The sequence below is a fragment of the Coptis chinensis genome, chromosome 7 (assembly GCF_015680905.1).
Source record: "Coptis chinensis isolate HL-2020 chromosome 7, ASM1568090v1, whole genome shotgun sequence".
NCBI lineage: Eukaryota > Viridiplantae > Streptophyta > Magnoliopsida > Ranunculales > Ranunculaceae > Coptis > Coptis chinensis.
The window spans coordinates 94,234,342-94,246,618 of NC_141462.1; the positions used below are offsets into that span (position 1 = coordinate 94,234,342).

The following is a 12,277-nucleotide window of genomic DNA, read 5'->3' on the forward strand; positions in this document are numbered from 1 at the left end:
AACAGAACTTAAATACTTATTCAGCTCATTACAAGGGTGTCAAGGTGTCGACTTACTCTAGATGTGAGGAGCTCCAAAACTATACAGAAACAAACATATACGATCTAATCCGGGCAAATAAATTAGATATTATTGAGATGGAAATCAGCTGGTCTCAGGGAGATTTGTAGATGACTATGAGTAACTAAAATAAGCAGATTCATTGATATAACGTAACATTATTAAGTCTTGGAGACTTTTGAAGCTCACCAATTATGTTTACATCACATCACTTCCTATAGCAAACTACATATAGGCGCCATTTAAGCCAACAAAACTGGACCAGTAATAAAATCTACGTAGCCAATTGTTTCTTCCCACAACAAATGGGGGATAATGACACTTCAGTTGTTTACAGCCACTAAAGCCATGTGCTCAATCAGGTCCAACACTCGGTTGCTGTAACCCCATTCGTTGTCATACCATGAAACAAGCTTCATGAAAGAGGAACTCAGTCCTATCCCAGCCTTTGCATCAAATATGCTTGACCTGAAAATAATGTCCACGAAAACTGTCATATAATGAGAGAAGCCACATGTTGCACATAAAGTCTATCCACTTTTGTGAGCTCAGGTTCAACGATACACCAAAACCAATAAGTTGCAGACAGGTTGGATCTTAAAAAATTCTAGTTTGTATACAAAATTATCAGCGAAGTTAAAAACAGATCTCATAATTTTGGAAGACAACGCTGCTAGTACATAAGATGTGCCTCAGCTAGAGTGCTAGACTATGATCAGACAGATTTTGGGGCACTATTAGATTAAGGGTAATTAAGCAGTCCCTGTGAAAGCTTAATGGATTACAGTGACTAAACTCATATTAATGGGTCAGCTGTCGCCTGAACCACTGAAAGAAACGAACATGCAAAGTTTCGACTCTACCTTGCGTCACCAACAAAATCATTAGAGACAACATCCTCGTCTGTGTATCCAAGAATGCCTTTCAATGGACCCTCTGAAGCATACCTGGGTAGAAAATAATAAACCAAGGTTAGCTGCATACATCATTAACAACATCTATAACAAAAAACCAAAAGAACGGAGTCCACAATTTGATGCAAATGAGAAAATTGTTCCACACTGTTCACAAAAGAGGAAGAAACAATAAGCATACTTGATAGCAGCTTTGACATCTTCATAGGAAGCACTTTTCTCAAGTCGACAAGTCAAATCCACAACTGAGACGTTTGAAGTTGGTACACGGAAGGCCATACCAGTAAGCTTGCCATTGAGTTCTGGAAGTACTTTTCCAACAGCCTATATAGTTCCAGGGAAGAAACCATGGTCTTTTAAAAACTTTAAGAGAAAAGAAGGTGAAAAAAAGGGATTATTTGGTGATTCTCCAAGTACCTTTGCAGCACCAGTTGAACTGGGTATGATGTTCTGCGCAGCTCCACGGCCCCCTCTCCAATCCTTCATTGAAGGGCCATCCACAGTCTTCTGAGTCGCTGAACAGGAAAGCAGGTGTTACAGTGATGAGTGTGTACAATTGCAAATATTTCAAATACTAAAAGTCAGTGTTCAGGTAGGAGGAATGCTATGAAAGAAGCCGTTTGAAGAGGGCTATAACCTTTGCCTTTGGACCTCTGGATATTAAAGGAGGGGACTCTCTTTTGATAGTCTAATACTGGATGGGGGGTTGTCATCTCAGGTTTTACTTAGTTGGGGTTTTCTCAATTTTCTTTCCTAGTTTTGATTTCCATCTTTATCTTTTCTCTTTTATGTATATGATGGTAGGTCTCTCCCCTCACCCTTTCTGTATTCTTTGAACAATGAAACAGAAGCCAATTTAACAAATATCGAGAGAGTGAGAGAGAGAGAGTTGCACCACAAAGCGCCCCTCGAAAGAAAAGGAACACAAGTTTTTTGTTTTGGGTGACTTTTTTCCTCAATTAATTTGTGGTCTTGGGAACTGAGTATCACAATCCGACTTCTAAAAACGAAACGATGTCGTTTAGGGAAGGGTTTTCATCTTCCAACATATATGCGCTTGAGATTTAGAGCAGAGAAGGGAGAGAGATATACCTGTAGTTGCATGAACAGTTGTCATTAAGCCTTCAAGAATGCCAAACTCTTCATGGACTACCTGCAAGATATATTTGATAAGTAAAGTGTAGCACTTGTTTTCAAGCATGTCTACGAGGTAACACGGATATACATTAAAGCTGAAGCAAATGGAACTGATCTACATAATCTAAAGTTTCTTACAGACCTTGGCAAGAGGAGCAAGACAATTGGTTGTACAGCTAGCATTGGAAACAACGTTCATGCTTGGCTTATCGCCCTCCTCGCTCACTCCAACCACAAACATGGGTGCATCTGCCGATGGAGCTGATATTATAACTTTCTTGGCACCACCCTGTAGAGGCAAAGCAGATCAGTCAGTATAAGCTGAAGAAAGAAAAAGAGAAAGGAAGGTGGGGTGTAATTAAGAGAAGCAGAAGACATTCAGCTCATACTCAACCTAATAACACCAACCTTAATATGTAGTGAACCCTTTTCCAATGTTGTGAAGACACCAGAAGATTCAACAACATAGTCAGCCCCAAGTTCACCCCAAGGGATCTCTGCAGGGTCTCTATGAAAAAATATGTTGTTAAAATCTAGAAACTAAGTATGTTCTTTGATAAGCACCAGTGCCTCGATAAAAAAGCTGGTACCAAAGCATCACCTTTTGCTCGTGACTACAACCTTCTTTCCATTTATTTCCAAGGTGGAAGCATCAATTACATTTATGGTTCCTTTAAAAACTCCATGAGTCGAATCATATTTGAACATGTAAGCCTGGAAAAGGATAACATCAGCCCAAAATTTTCACCAAGTAGCACAATTTGAAGTACGTATACGACAAAAAAGAAAAATGTGTTAGGTTTTACATTGGATCGAACTAAGGATGTATGCTGATACTAATTTTTGTATAATGACATAAACCACCTTAAGTCTCACAATCAATCTCATAGTCGGTACAAACAAAACATTTGTAAAATTTAGCTCCAATGGCAACAAAGAAAGGAAAAGAAAAACTGGAGAAGATACAAACAGTGTCCCCATACCATGTATGAGGCATCAATGAATGGATCATTGACAGCTACAACATCGATATCATCTCTACTTGTTGCAATACGTAAGACCAACCTTCCAATCCGACCAAAACCTACACAATATTAATTTTCAGATAGGCTGGAAGACCAGATGCATTCTATGCTCTAAAACTAAACTGCGATATTGCTAGTCTAGATGGAACCTAAAAGATGCAAATAAGCTAATAATAAACAAGATTTCAAGAAAAAAAAAAGCTCACCGTTGATCCCAATCTTTGTCTTCCCACCGCTCCATGACTCTATACATGAGCAAAAATGACACCAAATAAGACAACTTCACAGAATTAAAAACTAATCACCTTAAAAGTCCTATAATACAGCTCTTACTAGGAATGGTAGGGGGTGTCTCTGTGGCTGTGGCTTTGATAGGCTGAATACTTCTTCCACTACATTTCCTATACAGTTCAGACAGAGAATCATGAGATTTACTGTGAAATTAAAGCAAAATTCACTACAATGTCATAGAAACCACAGTGTTTGATCACTCAACTGTAAGGATAATGAGTCAACTTGAACTGAGTTACCGAAAACGCTTGTCTGGACCTTAGCTGACTTCAGACTGTGATTGCCACTGAATGATTGCTGAGAAAGACAAAAAGTAACAAAAATCATTGTAAATTCAAATAAAACAAACAAGCAACAATAAAAAAAAAAAAAAAAAAAACTTATTCCTCTCCTTGAGACCATTTAATTCAAACATGCCCATATGATGTTGTTCTATCCTCTTCTTGATGTAAAACTCACAAACATTATAATGGATGATTGACAGTGGAGGGTGTACTATTCACTATCACACTATGAATCAATAAAAGCTGGGGATGCAACTTAAGCAGTTTCGACAAACAACAACAGCAACAAGAAAAGTGATAGTATCGAAACTTCATTTATATCTCCACTCATAATGCAAAATACTACCTTTAACCAAATAACCAATACTCATGTCCAAGCTCAAAAAAGTCAATCATTCATTAACAAATTATTTCCACAGTTCAGCTCATAAAATCATGACTACATATATAGAAAAATGAAATAATATTAATATTTAAAGATATATCACCTTGGGAGGTTCAATGAAAGAAGGAGGTGATGCTGCCACAGTTGATCTAATCATAGTAGAGAAAGCCATGTCTTTTTCTTCTTCTTCTTCTCTCAGATCTATAAACCCTACTACGAGAGAGCAGAAGAAGGATGTAACAAGAAAGCGCAGGCAGAGGAAAAAAAATGTTTTTGTTTTTTTTAAGTGGAAAGGAAATAATAAGGTTGCGTTGTTGCGGAGATACTTATGTTTTGGGTCTTTTAGTTGTTGGAGTGGAAGATTTTTGGAGGGGCATTTAGAGAAAATACTAAAAATACTGTCTATTGGTTGACATCTACTGTTAATGTGTGTTTGGTTTGTATCGCGATGGGATTGAACGGTTGAAGGGGCTTTATTGATGTGACCGACTGTGTTTTGAAAATAGTTAGGTGTCACTCTCACTTTTAAAACACGTTGCACGGTTGCTCTGTTTCTCCCGTACTCAATTTTGTCGTTTTTTTTGGCTTAGCTGGGTCACTGGGGTGAGCAGTTGGGTAGGGTTTCAAATGGTCCAATTCTCGGTTAGAACCGTATATGCTTTATTTTGTTGTTGGAGTGTTGGACTCTTTTTTGTTGTTCCAATTCAACAGGATCCAATGTCACTCTCTATGGTAGGGTATCGTTGAATGGGAATGGTTCATTACGGCATTACCAAACAAAATGCTTAAGCCCTAGTATTTCAATGATATTTGTTGGAATTTCAATGAAATTGAAAGATATCTTACTTACTTAGTTACTTCTTGCAGTCAAAGCATTTTTTTGACTTGTCGAGATTGCCAAACTACTACCCTAGGCTTCCGCCCAACTTTTAATTAAATACTAGCTAATTAGTCCGCCTGCGGCCGGACCTGCTACATTGATAGTTCACGATGAACAATTTTTACTTTTATCATTCTATTAATGGGATGCTAGAAAACCCTTAATACACCCGAATGTAATAAAAGTAGACATGAATCAGATGTGTACTTTCATAGAAAGAAAACCCAAACAAACTACACTAACAAAGAAGAAATAAAATTAAGGACATAGAGGCACACCTTCAAACACTTGAAGTTGAATATGTTGGTTCTTTTTCTTCCCAAGATCCAAGCCATTTTATTTTTAACACGACATTGTAATAAATTTCAGAAGCTCTTGCAAAAGGTCATTCTGTAAAGGGGAACCAAGGAAGAAATTTCTAAGTGAATCTGAGTGAATAACGAAAAAAGTAGAAACTTCCTTTGGCTGTTGTTGCATCCTCGACAATGCAATTATGCAACACAACTAACATGTGAACTAAAATTTGAACATTTTTCTCAAGATTTAGGCTCATCGACATATTTTTGAAATATAAAACTCAGTTCTTGAAACTTTCTTTTAAATTGAATAAATTCATGTTATCCCCCTATTCTTCATTATTAGTAATGTTGTTTACTGGTCCGAAAAAACTCAACTGGGAAACAATTGGGTTGTGAAACCTCGAGCAAAATGTTATTCTAAATCTCATTTTAGGTTTGACATCTCCTAGATTACTTAATGGATAATTTTCAAAAATAGAGTTTGCTCAAACCCAATTGGAATGGGAAACATTGAGCTGGATTTAGTTGTACCAAATCCAAAGCATCCTAGAGAAATGAATACCAAATGAGGGTGGTCTTACTATCATGTTTTGCTCTTGAACTTCCTCGTGTGCCTTATCTTTTTGCTTCAAGTCCAGCGGGATCAACTCCTTTTGGAGAGCAAATTTAGATAGGTACTTTCGAAAATAATGAAATACAAATGTAAGAAGAAGTATACCAATGCAAGTGATATTCAACGAAAGATAAAACAATGAGCTCATAAAAAACTTGTTTGGGTCTTTCTCAAGGGAAGCCTTCATTTGCATCAATCCATGAAACAAACAGAAAAATTCATGTACATTAGTAACAATATATGCATTACCAATTTACCATTTGCTATTTATTTTGTATAATAATTCCACTCCAAATAAAGCTAAATGCGACCCGGTGAATGTTGCTTCTTCCATGACATCCATAACCCAAAAGGGTGAACTTTCAATGTATTAAATTTTAACAAAAGATATCACATAACCTCAATCCATTTTTTTCACCTTATCAATTGCAAAGAGAAAGTATCATAAAGCATAGACAAAACACCGTCCAAAAGTAAATATATATTTTGTATCAATGGAGTTTTATTTTGTAAAATCGAACCGCCCTAGAATGACTCTAATTCAAGTGAGTGATTATAACATACAATACTCTAGTTGTATTCTTTTTCAGTTCATCACTCGCGTCTAACTCACCATGTACAAACTTTCAATGCAACTCAGATTTGGAGGTTTAATATAAGCTTTCATAAGGCATTAGGTTACCCTTTGTATGTTCATACCTAATCTTTTTCGTATCGTGATAATTGTCCATGCAATAAACCTTGTGTGTAAAACTAGCCTTCTGTGGGATTTTTGGTCTTGATTGTTATCTGGCATTAGTATGCAGCCAGAAAGACCAACACGTCTGCGCTATAATTTTGAATGAATATGTTGAGGTGAACAAAACTTCAAAGGTGGCTCCTTAGGCTATGAAAGCATGTGTTTTCTATGGTATTGTGACTGTTGGTGCTCAGTAACTCTGTTGGGTCCTCATTCCTCAAAGCATAGCTGGGAACCTTTACATTGTTGACTACATGCTTTGCTGTATTTCATTTGTGTGCTTAGCTGGTGCATGTATTCCACTCATCCCTTGTAGCTTGATGTTGGCAGGTTTACAGGGTGCTCAACACTTCTTTGTTCTTACAGGACTCTGGATCTACATCCCACCTTACAGGCTCGTGTTTATAGGGCAACAGTTGCTTAGAGATAACTGGTTTGTGTTTTTGTGACACTCAGGAAAATATCTTTGTTTGTAGAATATTTATGCTGCATCTATTGAGCTAGTCTGTAATCTTGTAATGTGTTTTGTGAGACTGCTTCTATTGAGACCCTCCCAGTTGGCTCTCTTTGTTACAGAGTAGGTAAGCTTGTGAATACTTGGTGTTCAGGTTTCAAAGACAGCCAGACTCTTGTATATACCCGTAATGTTGAACTGTACGTGTCACCACACTTGGGTTGCAACATCCAATATTTAGAAAACCTGCTTCCAGCACAATTACTACCATTGATAGTTCACAATTACTACCATTAGAAAACCTTCTACATTGATAGTTCACAATAAATTGTTTTTACTCTGTACAGTAACTACGCTTTGACATATTTAGATATCAAATCTGCACGCATGACAAAGATATGACCAATTAGCCAAAACATTCTCACATTAAAACCGACATAATGATCAAAACATAATGAGTGGCCATTAACTAAGAAAGAAGGGGGATCACGACCAACTAATATCCTTATTTTCACTCTACTTGGTACAAAAATTCAAATCTTATGAGCATTCGAAATCATTTTTGCACATTATACGAGAGATTTCTGATCCCCTCTTGTCGAAAAGTCTTCATGCTCATTATCTAAAGGATCATTCTCGATACCATAGCACGCCACTTATTGCACCACCACTAAAAAAATTATCACTGCCACCTCCAGCATCTTCAGGCTCATTATCTAAAAGATCATTTTGACCATACCATAGCCGTTGCCACTTGCACCACCACTAAAAAGGTTATCATCAAGCTACCTCCAAAGAAATGGCACCATACATCCCCCACCGCTTCCACCATAACCACCAGCAGTAGCACCTCCATCAAAATTGGTTCCACTACCATAGACACCACCTCCACCACCACCATAGCTGATATGCCGCCACCATAACCACGTGTCATGTGTCTTCACATCAGGTTAGAAAACGAAGGAGTGCATTTCAAGAAGCTTGGACAGATGGGTTTCATGTTAAGTCATAGAATTTACGCACTTTTAACATGTAATTAACTTTCAAATTGATCTTGAATGTCTCATGTTAACCTGAGCTCCTACTTGCACTTTTGTGGTCGTTAAGTACTCTTCAATAGAATACGGCTTCTTTGTAAGTGATAGCATCTCAATACATTGCTAAATAAGATTTAATAGAAAATTAAAAGACACATGTTAAAGGCAGAAAACACATTAACCACATTAACAAAAACCTTAATAAGCACCATAATGTTCTACTTAAATTATAAATATTCCAAAGTACATACCAAAGTCACATCTACAGAGCCAGATATCCAATCTAGGCTTTGGCATAATAATTTAAAAAGTATGTGCAAATGCAAATCAAATGTAGGCTTCAGTCTGACTATTTATAAGATTAATCACGAACTGGATTGTTTATGGTATTAGCTAGAAGAACTTACAATGGTCCATTTGATCTTAGAGTTAGAAAGTGAAAGCAATCATATTGCGAGAAGGAGTATGTAGACACGTATCGAGCCTTCATCTTTCATCCAATGATCAGTGTAATGCAATTTTTTGCTGCAAAAGCAAAAAAATAAAAATGATGAGAGCAGCACCAAGAAAAAATATATATGAGTTCTAGTGTTTCGAAACCCTTTTATCCTTCTTTAAATTGGGGAAGAAAGTGGAAGTATTAGGTAAGAAATTGCATTTATCAAAAGCGGTGTTACTAAAAAAATGAGAAAATGACAGTAAAAAAAATACACTACTGGAAACGGCATCCACTTCCAATCATAAAAATTCCGATATCAATTTTAGAGCACCTACTGCAATGAAAGAAATTAACATGACAAACCGCAAACTCATTAACAACTACTAATGGGAAAACTTTAAAAAGAGGACAACTACTACGTACAACAACACTAAAAGGTTAGTTGCACGATGCTTTCTGACTCGGATTCCTATCTACAATGTAGCACCTGATTTTTTCACACAATAATTATGTGTTTTGTTGCCCTTGGTATTTTTTTAAACAATAATTGTTTTTCAAAATAAATGTGTAAATAATTTGCAAGCAATGACATTGGTGCAACTTTGCTTGATTCTTCCTTATGGTCAAAAGTAAAAAACGTTAAGACTACATAGTACATATATAATTAATGGCTCTGAGATTCTATTTGATGCATTGTTAAGCTGTTGATTACTTCAAATTTCAAGAGCAAATCTACATGAAACTTTGGCATACACTTTTCAAGACTTGAGCATTTCTATGTCCTGAATCCGAACCTACCTATGCAATGCATAAAAAGTTGCTAATACTATTATCATGTCATATTTGCTATCGAAGCAAAAAGTAATCTAAAAAGTAATTTAGTGACTTGAATATACCCTTGAACCAAAAAGACACCTAAGAAAGATTTATGTACTATCAAGTTATACATTTTTTTACACACACACACCCAAGAAGGATTTTAAACTTCGAAACATTAGTTCCACGACTGAATTTCTTTAACTCACCCCTACTTGTAATATACTTACCCACTTTGGTTAGATCGAAATCGAAGAACCACGAAAAGACGATATAGGTTCTTCAAACATACGATAGTCAAGACTGATTAAACATGACATTGTCTTCTTTAGTCTGCAAATTAAATGTCATATTATGAAGAAATCCTTACCAATATCTTCATCTTGATAAGTACATTTTAACCATTAAGAACATAAACTATGGTACGTTCTAACTTTTTTTTTATTGTACAAATCAAAGTTTTTCTGTTTCTTTTTTTTTTCTTTTCCAAATGATGTAGGCAAATAAACTATTCCAGTTAGTGAAAAAGAGCTGACTTCATAACCAAAGACAAACTTCAATCATTCATTATGGAGGTATTGAATCATCGATTTGACACAAAGAGTTGATTGCAAATTAATCGCAGATTGCAAAATCATAAAAAAATAAACATTCGAAAAATCCCAGCATCACCAACACAAAGCACTCATTTATATACATATGTTAAGTTATGCATATCATATACTTAAACTGAAAAAGGTGAGCCAACACAAAGCCTATGAAGCTTACCAACTGATGGTCTTTCCTCCTGTGAAAATTTCTCCAGAGCCTCCCGATCTCTGATTGTTGCCAAAGTAGATACTTTGAGCTGGTACCATTGTTTATCGAAAACCTGCAAACTGATTCAAGGTTTGACGATACGTTTTGTAGTGCTGCAACAACAACTATTTCTACAATAATAATTTGTAAGGAACCAATTTATCAACCTTGAATTCTTTCTTCACTTTCAATGAAACATGATGATTGCCAATTACAATACACGTTCTGATAGTTTCACTAATAATTGAATCAACACTCGAATCGAGGCACGTAGCAAAGTAGCAAAACGTGTTCAAACACTCAACACTCACTAGTCTCAGAGATGCAACTCGTCTATCTAGTGTCTATTAATACATTCCTATTTTCCATTAGAACCCCATATTATAGACTAAAGCATTTCTCTTTCACAGCCTCAGATTCACGTTCAAGTAAGAAACCTAATAAACACTACCAAAGTGGGGAACCCTCTTCCAACCCCATTTTCCCACGCCAAGCAAAAGATTTAGGGAAATCGATTGATTGTTGATTTCTTTAAAGGCTGCTTAAGCATAAGCATTTGGAATGATTTATAGGTATGGCTAAGTACTTCCATATGAAGTCTCTTGGATACTAATACAACCGAGCATTTAGTTTTTCTTTTTTTCATTTTCTATTTTTCATTTATTTTTTGCTTCAAGGTAATCGTATTGATTAAATAAACAAAGTTTACAAACTTACAACGAGATGTTTGTATCCACGGTATAGGATTAGTAAATACTTTTCATTTTCAATATTTAAACAACTAAAAGATGTTATTATATACACAGGAGAGTTCCTTTCCTAATACTTGGTTTTACAACTAAAATGATGCAAAAGTTGGGAGGAACAGCTCACAAGAACTTCTCCATAACTTTCCAGCGAGTTTAGTGTCATAAGAAAGTTTGGAAGAAGTTATTGTCCTTCCGCTTCTGCCAAAGAAGTACTCTCCTGATATGTCCTGAAAAGGGAGCACATTAGCCTCCCAAATTAGTCTTCACACAAGATTAAAAACTTAGACAGAATGGTATCTACAAAAGTTCATATTAGTGGGATATCACTATGAAATATGGCTCCACGGTCCTTTCAAAGATGTGATATGGATTCCAGGCCCACGCAGAAAAAAATCTAGCTTACTAAGAAAATGGACATCTCTCAAATCACACCATAATCAAGCAGGCAAACTAAACATTGCCATCATTAAGTGGTGACTCTATTTATAGATGATAAATATACGGCCAGTAATGGAGGCACAGTATTTACACCCAACTAATGAGATTGGCACCCCTTCGAGAAATTCCCATGTATTAGCACCCCTCCATTAATCGTATAAGTTGACGTACACCCCTCCATTCTCGCGGGAACAAACTTACGCAATCTTTATATACTCGCGGCAACGTCTTACCATGGTTTTGGAGACATCACGGTATTCGTTTGCTGTGGGATATCACGGTATCCGTATGTCATGGGTGTTCAAAACTTGAAGTACAAAAAAAAATCCTTCGCGGCAAAACTGTGTCGTGGGATGTGGGAACCCACAATAACTCGCTGACGTGGAATGTGGGAACTCACGGAGTCACGACAACTCGCTGCCGCAAAATGTGGGAACTCACGACAATTCACTGGCGTGGGATTATCAGGCATGTTGGGGGTGTAAAAGGACATATAGGGAATAACTATTATTCTTCTACCCTTTTGTCAAAGAGGTGTCAATCCCATAAAGTGGGGTGTAAATACCGCCGCCTTACTTTTATGATCTCTTAATCTGACATTCAGTAATGACTCGGTGCACAAAGAAACCAAACTTATTGGAGGAGCAAGAGCTGCATCAATAATCGAGTTGACCCGGCTTCAGAGATCAGAGAAGTCCCAATACTTTCAGAATTGTAATAGCCAAAACCGAAAGATGTGAGGGCAATTCTTGCATGATGTTTGTTGCCATTTGCTCGGGATCGGTACCTTTGTCTGAGAGAAGTCATATAAACCGAGTCTACCTAGTATATGAAATAGAAACCTACATATGGCAAATAAAAAATTACAATAATTTGCAGTAAGAATTGTTATTTGTAATATAATCCATTTATCCTGACC

At 36.5% G+C, this 12,277-nt stretch overlaps 1 protein-coding gene across 1 annotated transcript; it reads right to left on the reverse strand.

Annotated features, from left to right (window-relative positions):
• Positions 1-179: 179 nt before the first annotated feature.
• LOC147490133 (glyceraldehyde-3-phosphate dehydrogenase GAPCP1, chloroplastic-like) lies at positions 180-4,449 on the reverse strand. Its single transcript, XM_086572015.1, has 13 exons — positions 4,200-4,449; positions 3,633-3,724; positions 3,470-3,537; positions 3,343-3,381; positions 3,095-3,195; positions 2,713-2,825; positions 2,520-2,619; positions 2,254-2,400; positions 2,067-2,127; positions 1,392-1,489; positions 1,156-1,298; positions 924-1,007; positions 180-528 (listed from the first exon to the last, which is right to left on the reverse strand). Exons 1-13 carry the CDS (start codon positions 4,266-4,268, stop codon positions 384-386), a joined length of 1,260 nt encoding a protein of 419 aa, XP_086428141.1. The 5' UTR covers positions 4,269-4,449; the 3' UTR covers positions 180-383.
• Between the last annotated feature and the right edge of the window lie 7,828 nt (positions 4,450-12,277).

Coding starts and splice junctions, on each gene's coding strand:
- LOC147490133 (XM_086572015.1), bottom strand. CDS start 4,268: ATGGCTTTCTCTACTATGATTAGATCAACTGTGGCAGCATCACCTCCT. Junction 2,401..2,519: donor AGGGTTCACTACATATTAAG/GTTGGTGTTATT, acceptor TTGCCTCTACAG/GGTGGTGCCAAGAAAGTTAT. Junction 2,128..2,253: donor GTCTTGCTCCTCTTGCCAAG/GTCTGTAAGAAA, acceptor TATATCTTGCAG/GTAGTCCATGAAGAGTTTGG.